The 26,865-nt window shown below is 39.3% G+C and overlaps 1 protein-coding gene across 1 annotated transcript in view; it reads left to right on the plus strand.

Annotated features, from left to right (window-relative positions):
* Positions 1-26,865, plus strand: part of Dis3l2 (DIS3 like 3'-5' exoribonuclease 2) — a 356,978-nt gene that overhangs the window by 122,638 nt on the left and 207,475 nt on the right. The window contains exon 7 of the mRNA XM_013021392.1: positions 26,239-26,339. Within this exon, the coding sequence (XP_012876846.1) occupies positions 26,239-26,339 (101 nt within the window). The remainder of the gene's footprint in view (positions 1-26,238; positions 26,340-26,865) is intronic.

Consider the following 26,865-nt stretch of genomic DNA (forward strand, 5'->3'; position numbering starts at 1 on the left):
TCTCTTTGTTGCTTTGTATGTCCCTCCCCCACAGTATAACCCCTGCTTTCACTATATTTGATGTCAGTATAACTTGTGGAGGAGATGGGGAAAACCAGTTGTTTAAGGATACAGGTGGACCTGTTGCAACAATGAGAAGTACAAGTTGTCATGTCCAAAACGAGCTTTACAACGTCGGTGCGGGAGGCGGGGGGGAAAGGGGGGGAATGAGAAGGATTGGGATTGGGGGGGAGGGGGGAGGCTGGGAAGGGATATGAAGGGTAAACAAAGGAGGAGGCTGCAATGCTTGGTGAGAAATGTACGCATTATCCTGCCCATGTAATTGTAACTCCTCTGTACAGTATGTTCACAAATAAAATTAAATTAAATTAAAAAAAATAAGAAATATCTTGTCTCAAATAATTTATTAACACTACTGCAATCAGAAAGTGTAAACATTCATCCCCTTCCTTGAAATTACATATTACCTATACGTACTTACAAAAAGGAGTATTACTTGTACCTTAAGAAAAGAGTATATACAATATACACACTGATAAATATATTTATAAATGTGTACATGTTAATTACCAATATATAGTGAGCATTTACTATATGCTAGGCTTCATCTAAGGACTTAGTAATTAATTGTCACTATTCAGTTGATTAATTCTGAAAATACACTTAGAATCTATTTAGCAATATTGATAGTATATATTGGAAGAATAATAGTTGTTTTTCCAAAGGCAAAGAAAAGTTACAGTGCTGATCTGGGATGGAGTTTAGTATTGCTATTTTGAAAGAGCTTTATCCAGGGATTCTACTGTATATTTAGATAGAGTTGCTGTAGAAGGAGGTCCAGACTTGTTTTCTTAATTGTTATGCTCTATATCTCAAAAAAATAGCAATATATGCAGCAGGATGTTCAACATTTCATGCAGGATAACAGTTGATTTAGTCCAAAATTACCAGTGGATAATAAAATCATTGGGAGAGTAAATATCTCAACCTTGTTGGGAAGTAAGAGCTTTACATAAACTCAAAGTATCATTTTGTAGTTGTTTACCAATGTTTATATGAGGAAATAAGCTTTTTTAATGGACAGATTTGGTGGTTATCATTTTATCATTGATAAGATCCTGGATTGGGGAAAAATATGTTAACAATCACTAGGTAAATTTAAATTTAGGCTGAATATTAAATATTTTGGAATTACTGTTAATTTTCTTAGATGTGATAATATACTTCAGATATATAGGAGAACATCCTTATTTTTATGAGATTCTGCCCAAAGGGTTGGCATAAAGTATGCTTGTATTTTTAAGTTATTTTCAAAAGTGTTAGTTTGGCTGGGTGCTGCTGGGTCATAGCTCTCATCCTAGCTGCTCAGAAGGATGAGATCTGAGGATCTTTGGTTTGAAGCCAGCTAGGGCAGGAAAAGTCTGTTAGATTCTTTTTTTTTTTTTGGTCCGTCGTGGGGCTTGAACTCTGGGCCTGGGCGCTGTCCCTCAGCTCTTCAGCTCAAGGCGAGTGCTTTACCACTTGAGCTACAGCGCCACTTCCGGTTTTCTGGTGGTTTTATTGGAGATAGGAGTCTCACAGTCTTTCCTGCCCGGGCTGGCTTTGAACCACGATCCTCAGATGGCTGAGATCCTGAGTAGCTAGGATTACAGGCATGAGCCACCAGCACCCGGCTCTGTTAGATTCTTATCTCCAGTTAACCAGGAAATAGAAATAGAGCTATGGCTCAAATGATAGAGCACCAGCCTTGAGTGAAGAAGCTAAGAGTCAATGTCCAGGCCCTGAGTTCAAGACCCAGCACGCACACACACACACACACACACACACACACACACATACACGAGTTTTAGTTCAGAAAAAAAGACTGAAAGCTGTGTATGTGCACTGTATACATGTGCATGTACAAATTAAAGGAAAAATGTAGCACAGTGTTGTATTCAATATCAGTTTTTCAGTATATTTAAAAATCTTCAGATTAAAGAAAAGATGAAAAATGGTACTGCAATGTTCTTTGGTTTATGTGTGGATTTCAAGAGCTGGCACTGCTCATCTCCCTTCATTGGCTTCAAAGTGTTCTAGAACATAAAATCATCACTGTTCAGAATAGGCATAATTAGAATGTTATTCATGTTGGATTTTTTTCTAGGAAATACTTTTATTTAATGATACAATTTTATTTCCTGGTAAAAATATCAATATGATCACACAAGGTATACTGAATAAATACTTTAAAACAATCAAACAATGGTAGCTTAAACAAATTCTTGTGAAAATTAATGAAGTCATCAAGTAAGTACTTTGGCAAAATGATTGTTTTTATGACCCTATTGCCAAAGACACACAGAATGAGAACATATTATGCTGTCATAACTTTTGTCACCAATTATACAAAAACTCTGTCCTAAGTAGTGTGTGTGTGTGTATGCCTGCCTTAATAACCACATTTGTTACACATAAAATAAATTTATTTCCCCCCTTATAATCTATAAAATTTGACCCCTACTCTTACTTTATGATCCTTTTTCTGCTGTAAATTATTTCAGGGTTTTTTTTTTTTTTAAATCTTATTCTGTCTCTAGCCTGGCTCAGAGCATGGTATTCATTTAGTGGTTTCCTGGGACAGTGTTAATAGCAGTCAGAGGACTCAGGGGAGAGGAGAGGATAATCAGTTTCCCATTCTGCTTCTGAAATCAGGAACTTGGGAAAAAATTGTGTCTTCTGGCTAAAGGATTCTGTGAGTGAATATATTTTCCAGTGAATATATTTTCAGTCAGATAGGTTGTGATGAGTCTTGAACCTGGATGACCCAGAGTTCTCCCATTGGTACACTCTTTCAGAACCACCAGAGCTAGTGCTACTTAACTTTACTATTTGCTTTATTCATTTACACAGCACTTAGGAAGTTGTCACGACAGTCCCACTGCTTTGCTAAACCTTGGTCATACCATCATTTCTTCATGTCTTCTTCCTTCCTTCCTCTGAATACTTTGTGTAGTTCACTGTTCCCTAGTGCCTGGGCAACTGGCTCTTCAAGAGTCCTTTGGTAAAGGTTTACTACTCTTACTTTCCTCTTTTTCCACAGCTGACTGCATAGTTGCTAAGTTTGGCTATGGAAATACAGTGATAATAATTTATATAAATTACTTGTTAATAAAGATTTCCTAACTTGCTGCACAGTGACCCTAGATAATGACTCTGAATTAAGTAATCTCTTATGTGGATTTTACAGTCACTTGCACCCATCTTATCTCACAGAGCACAGCAGTTCCAGGAGCCCTGTCCTAACCACTACTTTGTGATTCTCTTGTACTGTACTTCAAAGCAAAAACACTGCAGACATGAAGCTCTGGGTCAGTCTCCTGCATTCTGTGTGTTCATCTCCTTACTACATGTTCTCTTCCTTAGCAGGATGAGTTAAGAGTCAGAAACACTACATAGTATAAAGTAAATGGCTTAAAATTGGATGTCAGTGGCTCATTGAGTGTAATTCTAGTTACTTGGGAGATTGAGCTCTGGAGGATTGTGTTTTGAGGCCATCCTAGGCAGAAAAGTCTGTGAATAATATCTCCAAAATAATAATAAAAAGCAGGGCTGAAAGTATGGCTCAAGTGATTGAGAGCTGAATGAACAAATGTGATAACCTTGAATTCAAATTCCACAAGAAACCCTTTTCACTTCCCCCCAAAAAGAGTATGTTGGGAGGGAAGTACTAAAGATGTAGCTCAATGGTAGAGCTTATCTAGCCCTTGGTTTGATCCTAGCACCCCTAAAAAAAACCTATGCATACACATATAATACTGCAAAATAAGACTATGTCTAGAGTAATGATTTGTTAGGTGTTAATGAGATTAATGTGATTATAGCAGGTATAACCATGGTGAAATAAACCAAGAACAAGTTGAGTTAACCTATTGAAAATGCACTTATTTATGTTTTAAATCTAATTTCTAGAGAACACAACAAAGCACAAACATGCAATTTATTATTAGAACAGATTGGCAAAAATGTTCTATAAAAGATCAAGTATTAGGGCTGGGAAGGTGGCTCAGTGGTAGAGCGCTTGCCTTGCATGCATGAGGTCCTGGGTTCAATTCCTCAGCACCACATAAGCAAAAAGAAAAAAGCCGGAAGTGGTGCTGTGGCTCAAGTGGTAGAGCGCTAGCCTTGAGCTGAAGAACTGAGGGACAGCGCCCAGGCCCAGAGTTCAAGCCCCACGACCAACAAAAAAAAAAAAAAAAAGAAAAGATCAAGTATTAAATATTTTCAGCTTTGTGGGTTCCAATCATTGTACAACTGCTCAGCTGTATTGTTGTGGTCTGAAAATGGCTGTGGAGAAGATGATAATGAATGCACATGCCATATTTGGCTAGTTGTCTGCGTTAGTTTTCCTTCCCATTCTTTTTTTTTGGGTCCGGTTGTAGGGCCTGAACTCTGGGCCTGGGCACTGTCCCTTAGCTCTTCAGCTCAAGGCTAGCACTCTACCACTTGAGCCACAGTGCCACTTCCGGCTTTTTTCTTTTTGCTTATGTGGTGCTGAGGAATCGAACCCAGGGCCTCAGGCATGGAAGGCAAGCGCTCTACCACTGAGCCACCTTCCCAGCCCTCCTTCCCATTCTTCACACTCATGAGAGAATGAGATGAAAGGGGCAAGTAGTATCTGAGTGATACTGTGGAAGAGTTCTGACCATGTAGACCCTTTCTAGCATCTTCAACCACAGTGGGAGAACCATTATTAAACTGAAAGATGATACTTGATGGGACTTCATGAATATTCTAATGATTCTTTACTATTTGGAAATTCAATCCTTCTTTGTTTCCTTAGTTATAAATAGTTACTGGATATTTTCCAATTTCCCCATATGGAGTCAGGCTAAAATCTATTGTCTTAATCTTTCTGTTCGTTTGTAGGGGATTTTGGAAAGCCATTTATGCCTTATTCTTACAGCCTATCAGTTATAGTCTGGTCTGTATAAATCTCAATTTGCCAAGTCTATTTACATTACAAATTATAGAATTTTAGGTCCTCTTAATATATTTTATCACTCATGTGTGGCATTATCTACTGCATTTATTATTATGAAACTTGAATATGTTGAATCTTTTTAATAGTAATTTGAAAGGAAAACATTTCCTATTATTTCCCCAGGGTTATAGTTGATATAGAACAGCATCATTTGGGTTTTAAAAAATGTATTTCTTGACTAGATACCTTAATGTATGCTCTTATTATTTCTAATAATGTTATTGGTGGTTGTTTTGATGTTCTCAGTATAAAATAATTTTGTGTACAAGCAGTTATTTTCTCTTTTTAACTTATTCCCTTTTTTTACTTTATTTTATTATCCATCATTTTAAGAACTGTATTACGTAATAGTGGTGTTTGCCTTTTCCAGATGTTAAGGGGAATGCTTCAGTATTAAACTCTCAAGAATAATACTGGTTATTGGTTTGAGTTCAAGTTAATGAAGTGTCTTTTTTTTTTTTTCCTAAAAGTTTCTGTTGGGAATGGATACTGAAGTTTTTTCAAGGGCCTTTTGAACCTCTCCAAAGATGCTATTTTTTCTTTTTGTCTTGCTAATATGATGGCATACAACATTGAATATTCTTACATCTCTCAAACATCTAATGACCCTTATGTTGCTGAGAGTTTGTAACATGCTTTAACATGAAACTCAGTTATATTCACTACTAACTTACTTATAATTTTTACATTGATGATAGAAAAGGAAACTAGTCTGTGGTTTCCTATTGTGCTGTCTTGTGTTTTGGAGCCTTTCTTGTTCTCATTGCGTTGGAATAGTTAGTATTCTCAGGGGTTGACATTTAAAGAGCTCATACTTGGAGCATGGGCTAGAGCTTTCTTTTTCTTTTTCTGATAATATTGGGCTTTGACTTCAGTGCCTCATGCTTGTTGGGCAAGCACTAATCCATTTGAGCCAGGTCCAGAGCAAGCTTTTTTTAGCTGGTAATTTTCTTAGTCTCTTGTGACTGTTGAGTTCTATAGAGCTCCTTTGATAATTTATTTTTCTAAGAAAATAATGAACTTTATGTATTCTGATACTAGAATAGACTTGTATAAAGTATTTCTAATTGTTTAATTTTCTTACCTCTTGTTCATATTTTTAGTTTTCTTCTAGGTAGTTTTATACTAGCTAGTGACTTGTTAATTTTTTTTTTTTTGCTTTCCTAATTTTTTTATTTTCTTGACTATTCTGAATTCACATCCTAATTTCTCATTGCCGTCTTGAAAATGGCCATATAGGATATTTCAGATCGATAGCAGATGATATAGGTGTGAGAATGGAAGCTATAAGAGAAGGAAATTCATCTTTCCATGTAGTGTACAGATCTCCATGTCCAATCCCATAGCTGTACCTCGGCATTGTATTTCTTCATTACTTTTATATGATATGATTCTTATTTTTTTATATTTTCAAAATTTTTTTATTTTTTTTAATTTAATTTTATTTTATTTGTGAACATACTGTACAGAGGGGTTACAATTGCATGGGCAGGATAATGTGTACATTTCTTACCATGACTTGTTAATTTTTAAGAAAAATTTATTTCTACTATTATCTCTTATTTAAGTGATTAATATTTACTTTTATCTTTTATAATTTTCTTTTAGCTATGATAAATCTGAAATGGACATGTATAGTTAGTTGGAAATACAGACTGAAGTTCATGACTGAGATTTGAGCTGAAATTGGCTTCAGGAGTCATCGTCATCAAGTGTATTCTAGGAGTTCCTTTAAGGGACTGTTGGATGATGAGAGCCTACTGCTCTCTTCTGCCATCTTGGTTTGCCTTCCTTACAGTCATAACTGTTATACATTTATGCATTAATGTAATATAATACATAATATACTGTCTTATGAGCTTAAATTATTTTTACTATGGTAATATATATCTTTTACAGAATTTGCCACTTCGACTTTTTTTTTTACTTTGACTTTTTTTAAGTAAACAGTTTGTGAAAATTGATTAAAATCCCCAGTGCGTGACCATTGCTACTATTTCTAAAACTTTTTACCACCTCAAACAGAAGCTCAAAACCAAGCAGCATCTCAAGTGCCCTCATAATAACCACTGAACTACTTCCCCTGTACATAAATTTATCTATCCTAGGTATGTATTTAAGTGAAATTATGTAACATTTATCTTTTTGTGTCTGACTTTACATTTAACACGATGTTTTCAAGACTGAAATATGTTATATCATGTATCAGAATGTCATTCCTTTTGTGGCTGAATAATATTCCATCCTGTTGTATATATCACATTTTGTGTATCAGCGCTGATAATAGTCACTTGTGTTGTTTCCACCTTTTAGGTATTGAATACTGACTTGTGCTAAAATGGACATCGTTGGGAAAGTGTCTCACTGAGTTCCTACTTTCAGTTCTTTTTTGGGGGGAATGTCCTGGTCCTCAGCTTGAACTCAGGATCCCGCTGTCCCTGAGCTATTTTGCTCAAGGCTAGCACCCTTACCAACTTGAGCCACAACTCCACTTTTGGCTTTTTGGTAGTTTATTGGAGATAAGAGTCTCATGGATTGTCTTGGCTGCCTTTGAAACATCATCCTTAGATCACAGCCTCCTGAGTAGCTAGTATTACAGGCCTTAGCCACCAGTGCCCAGCCTCAATTCTTTTATACCCGTATACAAATGAGTAGAGTTGATGGGTCATATGTCAATTCTGTGCTGAGTTTTTTGGAGAATGTGAAGGATCTTTAAAGGAGAATGTAAAAGAGGGAAATATTATATGCATGGTTTTGGAGTGGGGTTAACAGAAATAGAAAATCATAATTATAAATCTTGAAATAATAATTACATCTATTCTTTATTGACATTTAACTGTAGCTTGCCCTATGTTTTTTCAGGCTTGTCCTTTCTACTTCTCCCTTTCCCATTATTTTTTACCTTGGAGTCCATCCTGCCTCCTTGCCTGTTTCTCTTTAACCCAGCAGTAGATCTGGTGCTTGGGTTGTAAACTCTATCTCTAACATTACAAATAAGTGATTTGGGAAAATATGCTTGGTCCCACTGTACTCCATGCAGCACTGAGGAATAGTCTGTCAGCTGTCTTGCTAGCAGTTTTAGCACAAAATTATTGGAGTAGAAACTTTAAAGGAAACAATCCCTTGCAAACATTGTTCTTCCTGTTGTCTGGAACTAGGAGTTCCCAGACATCTTGTGTACCAGTCACTCATTCTCTTTGGAGGTGAATAGGACTGGAGGTCTCAGGAATGACTGTACCTAGGCTCTTCAAACACTCTTCTCAGTATGAATAGTTCCAACCCTCTTGTTTGATGGGCATTGGTAGTTTTATACTCAGCTCCCAAAATTATTTTATAACCCATTTTCTTGGACTTACTGGCTATGAAATGAGTGATGACATTGCTTTCTCCTTATTTCCCTCCCATATTCACTAGACTCCAGTCTTTTACTCCCCCCCCCCCCCCGGTTCATTCACTGATACCTTTCTCTGCTATTTTCCATGTCTGGCCAGTCCACACTATTGATAAGGCATGGTCTTAAGGGTCCTATATGTTTATAACTGTATTTCATTGTGATAGGAATTTGGCTCTTGTGGGTCTACAAGATTATGTACTCAGTCTAGCATGTGATACTCTAGTGGCTGTTAGTTGGGTGCTTCACATCATTTACAACTATTGCATAACACTCAACAAAAAATGGAAACTCTGCTTTTAGTTTGACTGCAAGGCAAACATACAACACGTTGATGCAAATGAAACCAGCTCACTGTGGTAACACTGACTTTTCTTGCTGATCAGAAGCTCTACTGAAATTATATGTCTTTGATTAAACCAAAGGTTAGCACACTAATTATAGATGTATTTGTCACCAAAAGTACTTCAAAGTATGAGATTCAAGTCAAAAGTTAATATAAGAAAATCTATCCACAGAAACATTCTGTACTTAAAAGGTTAGAAAAAAGTAATCTAGTTCAACATTTGTTTTACAAATTAGGTAAGTGAGCCTCAAAGAAGTTGTTTGCCTGTCTAGTATCTACAGGAAGCTGGTAAGCTCATAAAAGACAAATGCCTCTAATCATATCACAAGAATTTTTCTCAATATATTGAAGCAAATCATGCCTTCTTGGTTTAATTTCTTTTGTGAGAATGTGTCGAATATGGTATATTGCTCATCTACCATCTTATTTCTCCTTTTCCCTTTCCTGTTTTCGCCCAGATTTTTATCTAGATGACTTATCTTTTCCCAGATTTTTTAGACTCTGGCTGAGGCTGACTCTTGTTGCTAGCTGAGTCTTGGTTGCCCTATGCAAGGTCCTTGGTAGACTTGATTGTCTTATGCCAATGTGATTTTCTGTAGCAATGGGGATGTTCTGATCTGTACTGTCAGTACTGTGCCCAATCATCACATGGCTATTGAACACCTGAAATAGGGCTGGTGTGACTAAGAAACTGAATATTTAAATGTCTTTAATTTTATTTTAAATACTGCATGTGGTTAGTGACTACTTTATTGCACATTGCAGCTTTATATTGTTGCTTCTTCACAAAGGCCTGTGACCTAAACAGTTTAATCAGGGTGAATTCTACTTGGAGTTCTGAGGCGTAAGTCGTTTCCTGATGAGTATGAACAAGGAAACATTTATCCCTAATTACTATTGGCAGCTATCCTATGACTTGCTAAGTGTTGTGGATAGAAGAGTGAAGAATCAGAACAGTTGGGCCCTCACAACCATTAATGAGCTCTGGATCAACTGACCCTGAAGTCTGCCCTACGTCTGGACTTCCCATTACATGAGCCAATGAGTCGCCTTTGTTAGGTAAGCCAGTTTGAGTTAAATTTTCTGTCTTTTCAACCCAGAGCAACCAAGCAGCCACAAAGGTACTAACAGGCTTCATGGTTTACCTGAGACTTTTGAGCCTCTGATGGACATTTCCATGGACAAGGTATCACTAAGGGAGAAGGCTACATGGTAAAAAGTTACTGATTCAGGCTCCAGTTCCACTGTAGTACTTGCTTGCCCTGTGAACATGTACCAATCACTTTCCTTCTCTTGATGCCAAAGTTTTCATATATAAGTGGGCATTACTCTAGGACTAGGAGGTCAGGGGGGATTTGCACAACTAAGGTTTATGTTTCTTGCAAAGGTGAAGGCAGAGTAAAAGTTTGATGCTTGTCCTTGTGATGCACTCAGTCTTTGAGAGGGGCAATAGTAGCAAGGGTTTTGCTGTTCTTGTGTGCTTCCGTGGGATTTTCCCCCTATTGAAGTGGTAAGTGCAATTCAACCCTGTCCCTGGAGCCTCAGTTGGAACACCAGTAAAAATGCCACCAGCATATTGACAGGCCAGAGACCCATTAGGTATTTGGGCTCTGGAATTGCCTTGTCATAGAATTAAGATAGAGACAAATTTACTAGGAACAGGGACAGCTACTAATTATAGCCAATAGGTTTTCAGTGGAAGGAGAAGAGGATTTGTATTCAGAGGATTCACATTTAGAGAGGGAAAAGATGGATAGAGTAAAATGGGGGAAGAGGAGTAGGGAGAGAGGAAAAGAAGACTACATATTCTGAGGGCCTTGAAGGATGTTTGTCGGGTGGAGAGTAAAGAGGGTGAAGAATGTTCTTATTATGAACAGTGTCCCAGAGGTGGGTGGAGGGTAGAGTAATACCTCTGGTGAGAATAGTAAAGGGTACATGGTGGATAGTCTGGAGAGGAGGCTAGAAAAGAGGCCATGGTGAGGTTTTTTCTGAGTTATTCATGTCTGCTAAGAGATCTAGGTATAGAGAAGACCCACCAAGGTGGCTCCAGGAAGGAGACAGCCATTGTTAGAAAGTGGTGGGGAGTGGGGATGAGAGATATATACAGCGGTGCTGTACAACCTGACTGAGAGTACTGGCAGCTGGAATGCTTGAGTAGACCAGAAAGATACTTCCGAACTAGAAGTAATAGATTTCAGTGACAGACCAGATATAATTCAGGCACAGTAGAATTCAGGCTTAGCAACTTTATGTGTGCTGACAAGTAATAGTAATAACAATAAAGCTATGGGTGAGAAGGGCTATGAATTTAGATTCTGATCATATATTGAACCTGAGTTTTGTAGGGGCATTCTGGTTGTGACATGACACCTAGTAAATGATTAATACCACAGGAGAGATGGTGAGATTGTCAGGTAGATAGACTACAATTGGTCTGGCCTGAAGTAACTATCATCCTATGAAACCTGAGAATGAGATGGTCAATGTGGAGAAGTGAAGGGTAGGAGTGGGCAGCTATCACCTAATTATAATGGAGCTTTTTAGAACCTCATATGCGACCCAGAACAGAAGTACGTGGAGGAAAGAGTGACAAATATTTTTTAAGGCATACTTTTATGGATCTCAGGTATTAGTAGATGCCATCCTTCAGTCACCTGATTGAAGATTATTTTCATTTAAAAAGACTGCTTTTCATGCTTCTTTTAAGTATATTCAGAGAAAATCTTCTATATTTGACCAATAGAATGAAAGAGAAAAGTTCAATTCTGTGTCTATTGAACTTGTCTGACCAGAAATGTATGAATCAACTCCTCAAGATCATCCCCATTTACCTTTTGTTGTGACTTAGAGGCTGTCTGTCATGTTACATTTCAGTTCTTAGGGAAAGCCCAGGCCAGTAGCTCTTCCTTTTCCTCCCTCTGGTCAGCATATGCCATGTTTGTTCAGTTGAATAATGGTACCACCCCCACTTTTGTATCTTTCATTTTTGAAAAAATTAATCATATTAAGTTTTGTATATTTTTTCCTTTGTTAGAGACTCATTCATTGCCTACAGATTATGTACCTACCGATTCATTTTGTTGTTCCTGATTCTCCTTTGGGTTGCTCTAAATAATTTCCATCCTCTTTTGAAAACTATCATCTCAGAGAAGTTTTTCTAATCATGCAGCACCACACCAAGGGAAATCTTCGCTTAACTAAAGGTCCCAGAATGATGATTATAACATGCTGAGATTTACAAAAAGCTGTTGAAGATTCTACCTAAACTAACTTAACTTGACAAAAACTGTCTGTATGGCTCTGGGTAGAGAGAGGGAGCAGATAGCAGCCCCACATTGGCTATGGAAGACCCATGACTAATGATAGATCTTGTTTAACTTTTTACAATAGAAAACTGTTCATGGTATTCAGGTGATGTTAAAAAAGGAAAAAAAAGGAAAAATTTTCCCCCAATATTAGAATGTGTTCCTTTAAGGGGAACCAACCTTTCACCCTGCACAGCCTTTCTCTTGTCTCCTAGAAAAAAGAATGCTAAGTGTCACAGTGAAGCCCCTTCTGCAACCTCTGTGTGCCTAGTCACCCTCACTCTGACTCTGACCTTGTTCTGGTTCCTTTAGCAAATGCTTCTGAGTTTCAAGCTGCCATATCCTAGGCTTTGCAGCTCACCTAGGCCCCACTGGACCTTCAGTTCCAGGGGTAAATAATCCATGGGCTCACCCCAGTGCCATGCAACCAGGATCCAAATCTGTCCCTCTAGCCCAGGGAAAAGGTTCCAAAACATTGTGGCAACACTCATTGTAGAAAGACTACACAACATGTTTGCCAGTCATGATTGTCTCTTAGTGCTTCATTTTCTAATTTGTAAAAAATAACAAATAAAATAATATAAGGGGAAGCTCCTTAAAAAAGATGGAGCCTGGCTTTCCATTATGGGCTATTTGAAGCCTGTTTTCTCTTGAAATAACAAGTGTGTCATATCAGCCCTCCCTCAGAGGTACTCAGACTGCAAGGGGTGAGTGATGACCTTTATGGCTCTCTGGATGCACTTTCTCACCAGGGTCACCCACTTACCTTGCCAGCTTATGCTCCTGAATCTGCCACTCAGACCTCAGGAACTCCAAATTAGACTTTGGTTGTTCCTGAGGCTTCCTTGTCTTCTTCCGCCCTGTTTCTGTGTGTCCTCTTTCTACCATGAATGCTACCCAGTCCCATTCTCTCCCGTGAAAACTCCTGTTTTCCAATACTAATTGTCATTTAGAAGTCTGCTCATGTTCTATCACTGTAACAAACTGCCATAGACACAGTGCTTCTGTTATCTTATGGTTTCTGGAAGTTAGGAATTGGGTCTCAGCCCCTCTGAACCCTTTGCTCAGAACTCCATTTCATACCTGCAGTCAAACTGTTGGCTGGCCCAGGGGAAGATCTGCTGTAAGCTTTTGTGGCATTGGCCAGTCAGTTCCTTGCAGGCTTTTGGGCTGAGAACCTAAGCTTCTTGTGACTGTTGGCGAGAGGCTGCCCTCTGCTGCTTTCTACTGTGGCATCTCTTTGTGGTGGCAGGCTTCATCAGACCCAGCCAAGAAGGTAGCTGGCTATCTAGATGGAAGTTACAGTCCTATGTAATCTGATAGTGGAAGTGACATCCCATCATCTTTGCTATAGTCTCTGTGTTAGAGCAAATCATGGGCCATGTGCACACTTGAAGGATTTGGATCATTCAAAGTCATTAAGACAGGGGGTCATAATGGGGAGCCTTAGTATCTGATTGCTACAGATGTTTCCTCTAATAAAATGTCTGATCATTCCCTTTTCTGCCTTTTTTGTGTGTGCAGATACATTTTTTCCTACTTTACATTTCATGACTGGCACATTTTATGTTAGATTTTTATTTATTAATATAACTTTTTTTTTGGTTGGTTGTGGGGCTTGAATTCAGGACCTGGATGCTGTCCCTGAGCTTTGTGCTCAAGATTTGTGCTCTACCACTTAAGTCACAGCGCTGCTTCTAGTTTTTGAGTGGTTAATTGGAGATAAGAATCTCCTGGGGACTTTTCTGCTGGGCTGGCTTTGAACTGTGATCCTTAGATCTCAGCCTCTTGAGTAGCTAAGATCACAGGCATAAGCCACTGGTGCCCAGCTGTCTTATGTAACTTTTTGCTCATCTTTAATTCATTTGCAGCCCTCTGGACAGTCTTGTTTCTGCAACTATTGTCAAAAAGACTTCTTCCTTCCCTCTGAAACTAAAGAAAGACTAAACCAGTTACTGCTCTGTGTAATACATGGGTCCCCTTTCCCTACAACAATGGAAGCCAGATAGCTTCCATTATAAAACTTTCAGACTTACCAATCTGGCAGCAAAAACAATGACTCATGTCTGTACATCTAGCCTGGCAGGAGCTGCTCACATTATCCTGATTTGCATTCAGAGCTAAACTTGTTACCTTATTAAGGAGAAGCAATTTTCCATCAAAGATAGAAACAACATCAGCATCAAATATTAGCTGTCTTTGATTTGGTGTATCGTTCTGCTTCTTGGGGGCTTTATGGATCTCAGAAATGATACTGTCTGTAAAAACTAATTTGTTCCTGTTTAAACTATCTGACTCCTTTTCCTCTGCAGTGATCACTTTGTGATCCTGCTATTTCTAGGTCACAGCAAATGAATTGAAAAAGAGGGCTGGCCTTTGGGGAAGCAGCATTTAATTCTTTTCTTTTCACCCATGCAATGGTCTGGATCTCATTATCCCTGTTGGAGATGTTCAATAGAGTAAATATCAAATGTGTTTTAGAAGGAGTGGAGAAGAGATATGATATCTATTTGATATATGTTGACTTGTAGACTCAAAACATGGTGTGACTCATCTAGTCTAACTTCTGCTTGAAGGCCAGTCTCTGTTTTGTCCTCAAGGTAGCTTATCTTTTTCATTACTTATCATTTTACAGGATTGTCTAGAAAGTCCAGTCTGGTTGTAGTAAACACTGTGTTTCTGGTGTTGGAGTGTTCATACCACAATAAAATGTGAAGGTTGGTCTCTTTAAGAAGAGCTCAAGTGGAGGTCAACTTCAACTTGGAGGAATAATTCATCTGTTGAGAAAGATGCAGAATTAGTAAGTTAAAGCCATCTATAGATGGAAGCCTGTAAGTGTATGTGTCTGCATTTTTGGTCTTCAGGGAGCCATGAGGCTAAAAGCCAATTAAAGCTTTAGTAGAAAGAAATTTAAAAGTCATTTCTCCTGGGTGAGAGAAAGATTTAGAGCAGAGAATGCTCGGAGAAAACCAGGAGGGGTTGAAGTTAATGCAGCTAGCATCTGGGAATGAGTGCAAAGCCCCATCTGAGCAGAAGGCACTCTGTGAAGGTTCAGGTTGGAGCCTAAAAGCTATATTGTCTAGTGCCCAGGTGCAAATTGGGGGCATGCAGACACTTGCAATGGTCAGCCTAAGGAATAGGGTCACATCTTGTCTAAGAAACGCGTCCCTCTTAATTTCTTGACAGTCTGCAAATTAGATGATGTTAACTTCCATATCATTCATTTCTTCATCTTGATATATTAAGGCTTTATTTCTCTAATCTCTTGCCCATATGTCTACTCTCAGATGCTCTTATCTAACTGATATTTCCATTCTCTTTCTCAACTTGGGCAGAGGTTATCAGTATGCTTATATCCTCTTGTCACCCCAAACTCAAAATGTGTCCTGAATAGAGTTGACTGGACTCTCCTAGAGACTGTCACTCAACATATCTCTCCAGTGTATGTTTTCTTCTCTGTTGCCACCTCCACCAGTGCTGTTCAGATCCTGGAGGTAATGTGGCATTGTGGGAATGAAACTTCTGCTCACGCCACTTCCTAGTGAGTTTCCATAGGCAAGCATATGGTTTGATATCTGTGAGCCTCATTTCTCTTCCCTCTAAAATTGACATGTAATCCCTACCTACTTCACCTAGACTGCTGGAGAATAATAAACCTGGTATCGTGTGTAAACCATCTAGCACAGTTCTAGGCTCAGAGACCTCCGTAATCAAGGCTGCTGTTTTGGGATACCATTCTTATCCAAGAATCCCCTGGTTTGTGGCACACTGTATGGTGTGGGTCTCCACCTTCCCTATCACTTTCCACAGATGGAGTTGGATTCACGTTTCAGAGGAAACCAAGCCTATGTCTTGTCTCCACCCGCTTCTCCAGTGTTTGATACAGTGGGCATCTCCCTGAGGTTAATCCCTTCCCCTGGGTTCTGGGCCGCATCCCTTCCTTCCCAGAGTTCCCTCCCTTTTCCTATTGTGCCTGCTCCAGCCACATCTTTTCTTCCCACCAGAAGTTAACCATGCTAAGCCTCCTCTCTTATCTTAAAAAAATAAAATATTAAAAACTCTGTGGTGATTTCTCTCTCTGTACTGCCACCACCCTATATTATTCCACTCCTTCACAGCCAGACTTCCTGAGCCCTTTCCACACCCCATCCCACAGTCCACATCTCACTCCGTTTCCCAGGCACAGCATCCTGACTTCCCTTTGTTTCCTTCATTAAAATTGGTCTCTTTAGGTCTGCTGTGAACTTGTTACCACAGACACATTGCTGACCATGCTTTTTCTGTTGAAATACTTTTATTATTTGGCTTTTCTCATTACATTGGCTTTTTTCCTACCTCTCTGACCACACCTTTACTTCCTTTGCATACTTTTCTACATGTGCTTTACTTAAATATTGGTATTCTACACTGTGCTGTCCTGAGTTCTTTTCTCTGCTATTTTCAATTTTGAATTTTTCTTTTTCTTTTTTGGCAGTACTGGAGTTTACACTCAGGACCTTGTGTTCATTAGGCAAGTGCTTTACCACTTAAGCCATGACACCGGCCCTTTTCCTTTAGTTATTTTTCTAATTAGTTTTTTTGCTTTGGGCAAGCCTTGGCCCATGATCCTCATAGCTATGCTTCTTATGTACCTGGGATCGTAGTCATGTCTCTTTTTACCCAGCTGGTTTTCTGAGGTAGGGTCTTGATGATCTTGAACCATGGTCCTCCTAATCTCCATTTTACAAGTAGCTGGGAGAACAGGCATGAGCTCATCCCTTTTAATTCTGAACAATCTCTGAGGAAGCCAGTTTGCTTATTCATTTGAGCCTTCTCCTTCATCTCTATTTCTAGTCCAAACCTTTTCCTTAAGCTCTACAGTAACAGCAGATGCCTTATACTCACTAAGACCCCATTGATTCTGTTCTCTCTTGTTTCAACATGCTCTTCCTGTGGTGGCCTATTGCTCTTACTCTAGAGCAAGAGCACTCACACTTCAGTTTCATAGAAGCACCTGGAAATCTTTAAAAGTAGACATTGCTGGTTCCTACTTATAAAGGTCCTACTTATAAAGTAGGCCATGAGTAGGGCCTGAGAAGGTGATTTCTTAAGGGAGTTGCTGTCTGGAAAATATATGTTGAGAACCTCTGTTATGAGAAAATGCAGGCTTTTCTGTTTCCTGCTGTACCCCATAAAACTGGGCATTTCCAGCTCTCTACTGACTTTTTAAATAGCCCTGTATCCACCATCCCCAGTCTCCTCTTCCACTAGCCTGATTCATGGCATCCCCCCAAGTCCATCCTAGCCAGCTCAGCCCTCTCACTTTCAGCTCAGAGGTTAGTTGCTCTGTCAACCTCTATTGGACTCCCTTCATGTTATCCCTGTGTACACTGCTAGCAATTACCAACACCATAGGTTTTAACGTTTGTTTGCCATGTGTAGAAATGTTAATTAATAAAAAATCTGTTTGCACAAGAAATTATGTTGAACATGAACTATACAACTTGTGGATGGGGACAGGAGGGAAAAACTGGGAGAGAGCTAAGAAAGGAGTGATACTACCCAAAAAGAAATGTATTCTTTACCTGACATACATAACTGTAATAACACCTCTGTAATCACCTTTAGAATAACAATAAGAATTTTAAAAAATTACTGGCATTTAAATTTTATGTGAGCCCCCTGACAAAGGAGACACGGTCATTTGTAGTCCCTGACATTCTGTGGGTGTTCACTAGCTGACTGTCATTTCAAGGAGACCTATGGCCACATAAATGATACCATAATAAGGTCAGTTTTTTTTCTTCTGTGTGTGGCCCTTCCCAGCAAGTTTTGATTCTGCTTGTGTGGAGAGCTGGTCATCACAGTCAGCACCTGTATCCCTGCATTCTGTTATTTCCTGGCTCTGCTTCTTCGTGCCTTCTATTTCCTTGGTGAATCTGGTACCCATGGTATGAAGTGGGCATGTGGGAAATAAATAGGCTGTGAAACCTCCCTGATATCATAGTTTTATTAGCCTTATATCAAAATGAGAAACATACTTGGTCTGGGGGGTTTTTGAAGGAGAGAACTCATTAGTATCCCTGAAGATTGGTTATCCTGAATCTTGGCTTTGGCAGGAGCTTCATTTGAGTCCTGTCATGATCATCTGCACTCATTATGCTTGCCAAGCCTGCTGCAGAGCAAATGATTGTCCACAGTGAATGACACCTGTGTGCTGTGAGGACTTCAGTTGTATATATAAATACAATATATTAGTCATGTGTCTCTATTTCTCTATATATCTAAATATGGCTATATCTAGATATATGAGATATTATGATATATATGAGATCTATATTTATTCCTATCTAATCTATCTGTCTGTCTGTCTGTCCAGATCATCAGAAAGAAGGGCCCATGTGCTAAGTTTCCTAGTTGATGGATTTTGAGAACCTAAAAGAGGCACAGTTTTATTTACGAATAGTTACTGCACTTTTCATTGAGTTTTTTTTGGAGATTGTAAATTTCTGTGGTCATTCACTCAAAGTGGATTGCTCTTGGGTTTATCAGGTGAACTTACTGTTCCTTTAATCCGATGGACTGAAACACATGTAGTTCCTTGCTTTTTTTCTTCTATTGCCCTGATTTTATATTACAGTTTAATCTTTTGAAAACCTTTTGATGTGCAATAGTGTTAAGAATAATCAGATTTAGCTGGGCACTAGTATCTCTCGCCCACAATCCTAGATACTCAGGAAACAGACACCTGGAAGGTTAAGGTTCAAAGCTAGAGTTTGAGGGCCTCTATCTCTGAAATAACTACCAAAAAATCAGGCTTGCAACATAGCTCAAGTGGTAAAGTACTGACTGAGCAAGCCAGCCCAGCAAGCATGAGGCCCTGTGTTCAAATCCCAGTATTGCCACCCCAAAAAACCCACCATCTTATTTCAGTGTGTAATTTTGATAGGAAATAGGCAAATAAGAGCTTTTTTTATTACCAAACTAAGATACATGTGTATACATCTATGTATATACTCACAGGTGTATATGCATGAAAGTAGCAATGCTAAATCCAGCATTTTGCATTTATTTTAAAAATTACCAAACATTATTTTAACTAAGTCATCCAAAATTGATTTGAATTAAAATCAGAACATGAAATATAAAATACAATTCTCGGTGAATTTAAATAAAGTCAATTTAAATATAATAAATCTATAGTAATTTTTTTTAATGCCAACAACTTTATCACCTGTATAACATGGTTTCTTTTGTTGTTATTGTGTTGTTTTTTTGGTCGGTTGTGGGGCCTGAACTCTGGGCCTGGCACTCTCTCTGGGCTCTTCAGCTCAAGGCTAGTGCTCTACCACTTGAGCCACAGCACCACTTCCAGGTTTTTCTGCTTATGTGGTGCTGAGGAATCGAACCCAGGGCCTCATGCATGCAAGGCAAGCACACTACCACTGAGCCACCTTCCAGCCCAATTTAAATATAATAGTAAATACTCAAAACTCATATTTAAGTTCATAGTAGTTAATTTGGATTACATTTAGTGGTTTTTATCAACCATATGTTAAAAATTGAGACTATAACAAAATATATCTCAGTTATATGGAGTAAACAGCAAGTACTTAACAATTCCTTAATGTAACTAAGTATATAAACATGATTAAATAATAATGCAAAATATAAAATATACAATGTAAGTAGTAAATATAATATAAAATATGTACATATACATACTATTCTATTTTAACTATAGTAAAGTTACTTTTATTCACATACATTACATTTACTAATTTATGCAATATCATTTTTAGGACTTACAATGTTCAAAACATAGGTATTAATATTACTATGATTCTTTTTTTTTTTGTCTGTCATGGGGCTTGAACTTTGGGCCTGGGCGCTGTCCCTGAGATTTTCAGCTCAAGGCTAGCACTCTACCATTTGAGCCACAGCTCCACTTCCGGCTTTCTGGTGGTTTATTGGAGATAAGAGTCTCACAGTCTTTCCTGCTCAGGCTGGTTTTGAACTGTGATCCTCAGATCTCAGCCTCCTGAGTAGCTAGGATTACAGGTGTGAACCACCAGCGCCCCGCTTCTTACTATGATTCTACTACTTACTAGACAGAAAAACAAAAATACATGAAAATAAAACAAAGAACCTGAGATAAAAGGTTCTTTTGGGCTGGGAAGGTGGCTCAGGGGTAGAGCGCTTGCCTTGCATGCATGAGGCCCTGGGTTCGATTCCTCAGCACCACATAAGCAAAAAGAAGTGGCACTGTGGCTCAAGTGGTAGAGCTAGCCTTGAGCTGAAGAGTTGAGGGACAGCACCCAGGCCCAGAGTTCAGGCCCCACAAGTGGACCCCCCCCAAAAAAACAGGTTCTTTCAAGTAAGAAAGTTAGGAATTGTATGTTAGCATAGACATCTAAATTTTGTCGTGTATATTAATTATTGAATTAGAATTAATGTGATATGACATTACATTATATATTACATATGTTTTGAATGTTTAAATAGAAGTTTTAGATAAACTGTGGAAAGAGTTTAGGACCTCACTGGACTTTTTTTTCCTTTAATATTTCTCAGGGAAGTTTAAGCAGTTGATTATATTAGTGTACCTAATTTTTAGAAATTCCTAAGTTAAATGAAGAATTTTGGTGGTTCTAGTTCCTAGAATTATTTGAATTAGAAAAGACAACAGTGTTTGACAGCAAAACTAAAGGTTGTAAGGACATATATAACCTTTTTCGTGTTGAGGACCACCGGCAATTCTGCCCTGTTCTCATAGTTCGCTCTGGTGTTTATTGTATTGGTCAAGGCATTATCCTGAGAGTCATTAAAAGCTCTTTTAATTGAAACCTGTTTTTTCATATTAAATCATTAGTACTGGGATAGACACACCTAGCAGCATTTTTCGCAAAAATAGTTCTCCAGTCTTATATCTGTTACCATTACTACACTTTGCAATACAGGTTCTGATTGTGTCTTAATTATACTCTAATCCCAGCCCTTTGAGATCCCTGCTCCTATTGTCTGTCTACTCTAGAGCACTACCAAGTCACAGCCTTGAAATATAGGTAGGTAACAGAAGACCTTCCCTGGCTTTTAGAATATTTTATGCTTGGATAGTGTCTGAGCTTGTTAGTCTCTTTGTCAGGATCCGTACACTAGAAAGTGTGTTCTGCTGTGAGAGTAGCTTCAAATCCTAAAATATCATGGCTTAAATAAAAAGTTTGTTTCACTCACTAATGAAGACCAAAGTTAGGCAGGCCACGGCTTGTAGGGGGAGCTCACAGTCTCAAGTTATTTCTGTCGGGATGCCCTGAAGAGGAGGAGTCTTTTGGCCTGCAGCACCAGAGATGAGTGCTAGCACTCCAGCTATCACACACATCCACATTCCAGAGAGCAGAGGGGAAGTAAGAAAGCAAGTTGACTCTCAGACCTTTAAGGATACTTCTTGAAAGTCACTAACAATCTTTTCTTTATTGGCTAAAACTTAGATGTGTTAGCCATCTGTCATTATAAAACAGTTGACAAAGTAGTCTGTGTGTGTGTACATGTGCATGTGTACACATGTGTGCGCATGTGCCAGTTCTGGGGCTTGAACTTTGGGCCTGGGTGCTACTCCTGAACTCTTTTTTTTTTTTTTTTTCCAAGGTTAGCATTCTACCACTAGAGCTACAGCTCCACTTCTGGCTTTTTTTAGTAGTTAATTGGAGATAAGAGTCTCATGGGCTTTCTCATCTAGGCTGGCTTTGAGCCACAGTCCTCAGATTACAGGTGTGAGCTAGCAGTGCCTGGTTAAAAAAAAAAAAGTAGTCTTTTAACTGAGCTACCATACTAAATTGGGATTCTTATTACTAGGAAAGAAGAAATTAAATATTGGACAGTAAGTAGAGTCTTTGCTACAGAGTCTGCCCCATTACTTATCTACCTTATTCCTATCTCAACCTTGTTCCTATCTCAGACCTTTCTCACCCAGCACTGTATCCTCAACTTGTTGGTAGTGACCACAAATCTCTTATTAGATCTTTACCACATTAACCTCTTGTACACTGTCTGCCTGGTGTGCCCTCCAGTGTCCTTATTTCTCTTGGAAACATCTATGCATTTTCAAATCCCAACATGCATCCTCAGAAAAGTTCTCTTCTTTTAACACATTTTCTCTTAGTTGTGCATGGAGAATGGGGAGCAGTGCCAGAGCTTTATGAATTTGAATTTAATAGTTGAGCATACTTGGTTGAATCTCTGCTCTCCACATTGGTCTGTAAATATAAATACAGAAGTGCACAACATGTGAATTTTGTTTATAGCCATAGTCTAGCTCTCTTTTGAATTCCATACCTTTTGTTGATCTGCCTATGTAACATCATCCGGTGATAGTATCAGAGGTGGCCTTGCATGAATGAGTACCACTGAAATAAACTCTTGATTTTTCACTTCCTTCTCCAGACTTTCTTAAATGATAACTTTTGCTAACAGAAATCTAGAAACTATCATTTGCTTCTCATATCAATATTTTAATTTTTGTGTTGGAGATGGGACTTGAACTCAGGGCCTGGGTGCTATCCTTTAGCACTCCCACTTGAGCCACAGCTCCATTTTTAGCTTTTTGTTGGTTAATTGGAGGGAAGAGTTTCACACTTTCCTGCCTTGGTTGGCTTTGAATGGAAATCTAAGCCTCTTGAATACCTAGGATTGCAGGTGTGAGCCACTGGCATCAGGTATACTTCTTACATTGAATATCTCATATACTCTCTCTACCTTCTCTCTCCTCTCCCATTCCTTCCTTCTTTCTCTTTCTCCATCTCTGTCTCCTTCCCTCTTCCCCTTCTCCCTTCCCTTTTCCTTTCTCCCTCTCTGTCTCCCTTGAGGCTTGAACTCTGGGCTTCACACTATCTTCTGGTTCTTTTTGCTCAGGTGCTCTATCATTTGGGCCATACCTCTGCTTCCATATCTTTTCTCAGCCTTCTCTAATCTTTCCTTGGTGATGCCCCTCTTTCATACAAACCAGCTTCCCATTGTCTCTAGGCTTGTATTCTGGATTCCTGTATCCTGAAAGACCTCATCTGACTTGACTTCTATCTACCCTTCATTTTCACCTCTTTTAGTACCCAACCTTGCTCATTGGGCTCTGCTTCAAGGTCCTCTTTCTGGACTTTGATTATGAGAAGAACTTCCTTCTTCTCACTTTCCATTCCCTGCTGGCAGGTCTTTTGACTCCCTTGTCAGTCTATCCTCGAGTCTCCATCTTTTTTTGGGTGGCGGGGGGAGAGGGCCGGTTGTGGGGCCTGAACTCTGGTCCTGGGTGCTGTCCCTCAGCTCTTCAGCTCAAGGCTAGCACTCTACCACTTGAGCCACAGCGCCACTTCTTTTTGCTTATGTGGTGCTGAGGAATCGAACCCAGGGCCTCATGCATGCAAGGCAAGCCCTCTACCACTGAGCCACCTTCCCAGCCCCTCGAGTCTCCATCTTAATGTCACTTCCTCACAGCCTTTTCCTGACTTCTATCTAAATCAAATATCCTTTTCTCTTCCTCCTTAAGACTATTTCTATTTCTAAACACTCATCATTCAGTGAGTGATGACTTTTATCATTTCCACATTAACCTATATGTTCTAAAGGCTAGGGCCATATTTATTTTACTTTTAACTAAGTTCTCAAGGCCCAGTGCTCAATAAATACACATGGAATAATTGAATAGATGCATTATCTTGTGATTAAACAATGCAGTATCTCATTGAATCAACAACTTTGCTATTCATGTGGAAAGACATAGTTGTTGGAAATGAACTAAAGTGATTTACCTTGCCAACTTGGCATTGTATTTCTTTACATTCATTGACCCTATCTGTGATTTTCACCTGCAAGGCTATAAAACTTCAGTGTAATTTATTAGAATGTAACTTTGAACAAAGACTTATTTCTACCAGGATAATCTTATGAATACAGAACCTGGAAGGATCATGTTCAGGTGTGATATCTAAAAATTGTGCTTGGCCCCACTTCTGTGGCTTTCCTTCTCTTTTTGATTATGACCTGGTGTGACCTTTGGAGCAGAAGACTTGCTGTGGTTGGGATGGGACCTGAAGTAATAATCACTTTAAGTTAGAGCCAACAGTTATATTCCAGGGTTTGGACTGGCATAGAAAAAAGTCCATTCGGGCTAGGAAGGTGACTCAGTGGTAGAGCGCTTGCCTTGTATGCCTGCGGCCCTGGGTTCGATTCCTCAGCACCACATAAGCAAAAAGAAGTGGCGCTGTGGCTCAGGTGGTAGAGCGCTAGCCTTGAGCTGAAGAGCTGAGGGACAGCGCCCAGGCCCAGAGTTAAAGCCCCACGACCGGACCAAAAAAAAAGTTCATTCACTTCTCTAAACTCCATTGCTGTCCTTTATTGAGATAAAGGATTTAGATATCAAAGTATGTATTTTGTATTTTATCATCTTATTCTTTCTTCAGTTTCTTTATTCTATAGAGTGTATTGGCAAGGTATATTGCAGAACAGACAGATCAACAAATTTTGTGTGTGTGTGTGTGTGTGTGTGTGTGTGTGTGAGTGTGAGAGAGAGAGAGAGAGAGAGTCATGGGGCCTGAATCTGGGCCTGGGTGCTGTCCCTCAGCTCTGCAGCTCAAGACTAGCACCCTACCACTTGAGCCACAGTGCCACTTCTGGCTTTTACTGCATATGTGGTGCTGAGGAATCGAACCCAGGGCCTCATGCATGTGAGGCAAGTACTCTACCATTGAGCCACCTTCCCAGACCTTGTGTGTGATTTTTTTTAAATGTTCTTACTGAGATCCTAAAATTAGATGTTCTTCTGGAAAGATCTGATGATTTGGGATTCCTGAGCTATGGGCCTAAATTAAAAGATGATCTTAGATGATTATCTCTCTTTTACTGATGGATAGGTAACTAACAATGAGAAAATAGGTATTTGTGTCTTTCTTTTTGGAGTGCAGTGAAAATCCTTCTCTCGGTGAATGTTTTGGCGGGTGCTTTCAGCAGAGATGGTAGAGGACACTTTGATCACTTAATCACAAAGATAATGGCTTGAAACTGAATCTTTAAGAAGCACCTAGTCTTGAGAAGAATTTGCTGAGTTACTTTGGTCTTGGGTATATCTAAATGATGGTAAATACGTCTTTTAGCACCTGGAATGGGTACTACATGAATTGACTACCCCTAGAATCCAGAAACTCCCACATAAAAGTATTGGGTAAGAATATTTTGTGGGGAAAGAAATCCAATGTAAATAGTAGGAAAAAAAGTATGTTCAAAAGTATATAATTTGCTGCTTTTGGCGAGGGTTCTTAATATTTCTGTTTTGGAGTTTGGCTGCCTGTTTCCTGGCGGAGATATGATTTCAGTTTCTTGGGTAGATGTAGAGATTTTTGTTGTTGTTGTTGTTGCTTATCCTAGGCCTTTAACTCAGGGTTGGGTTGCTATTCCTAAGCTTTTTTGCTTAAGGCTAGTGCTCTATCACTTGAATCACAGCTCCACTTCCAACTTTTTGGTGGTTAATTAGTGATAAGAGCCTCATGGACTTTTCTGCTTGGGCTGACTTCAAACCAAGATTCTCAGAGCTTAGCTGGGGTTACAGGTGTGAGCCATCAGTGCTTTGGGACATTTTGACACCTAGGTGATTTAGTTGAATTCAGTATTGTTTGTTGTTCTTTATTTACATGATGTTTTACATGTGGATAGAGTTAAATAAATCAGCTGTGGCCTGCTGAGGCCAGTGTTCCATGTGAGCATTCATATAGCTATCTGACATAATTGCTTTAGCCATGCCACCCAGCCACTGTAGGCAAGGTTGTAAAGTGAGTGGTGTGGGGTGTGTAGCATCTAAGAATCTTTCCCAATCTATATATTAGAGCCTGGTGCTGGTGGCCCATCCCTGTAATCTTAGCTACTCAGAAGGCAGAGATCTGAGGATCATGGTTTGAAGTCAGGTAGAGTCCTATCTCCAGTAAACCATTAAAAAGCCAGAAGTGGAGCTGTGCCTCAAGTGGTAGATTATCATCAGCTTTGAGTGGAAAAAGCTAAAGGATAGTGCTCAAAACCTGAGTTCAAGCTCCATTACTGGCATGTGCATGTGTGTATGTGCACATGCGCATGCGCGCGCACACACGCACACACATATTGCCATATGCCTAATAGATATGCTCAATTGATTCCTCTTCTTTTCTCTCTCACTCTAATTTAGGAAAAGAAGATCCTAGTGCACCAGTTTCAAAAGAGGAGAACATTTCCATGTCTCAAGATATAAGAGCTTCATCAGAGAAGTTACTGCAGAAATCAGCCAAGGTCATTGCCTACAGATATTCTCTACTTGTCCAAATAAACGATTAGTGCAAGACTGTAGTTGGTCAGTTGACCAGAAAGTCAGTGCAAGCAGGGAGTTATTTTTCATTTTTTATTTTTTTGCCGGTTGTGGGGCTTGAACTCTGGGCCGGGGTGCTGTCCCTCAGCTCTTCTGCTCAAGGCTAGTGCTCTACCACTTGAGCCACAGTGCTACTTCCAGCTTTTTCTGCTTATGTGGTGCTGAGGAATCGAACCCAGGGCCTCATGTATGCAAGCAAGCACTCTACCACTGAGCCAAGCAGGGAGTTATGATAAGTAAATAGTTGGCTTGTTGGGGGGGGGAACGGAATTGAACCTGGAGCCTTGTTCTTATTCAGCTTGTTTGCTCCACTGCTTGAGCTGCACTTCCAGCCCAGCCTTTCTCTAGTTATTTTGGAGATGGAGTCTTAACAGACTTTTCTACCTGGTCAGGCTTTGAACTATGATCCTCCAATTCCTAGCCTTCTGAGTAGTTAGAAATACATATGTG

This window comes from Dipodomys ordii, unplaced genomic scaffold (assembly GCF_000151885.1).
Source record: "Dipodomys ordii isolate 6190 unplaced genomic scaffold, Dord_2.0 Scaffold1, whole genome shotgun sequence".
Taxonomy (NCBI): domain Eukaryota; kingdom Metazoa; phylum Chordata; class Mammalia; order Rodentia; family Heteromyidae; genus Dipodomys; species Dipodomys ordii.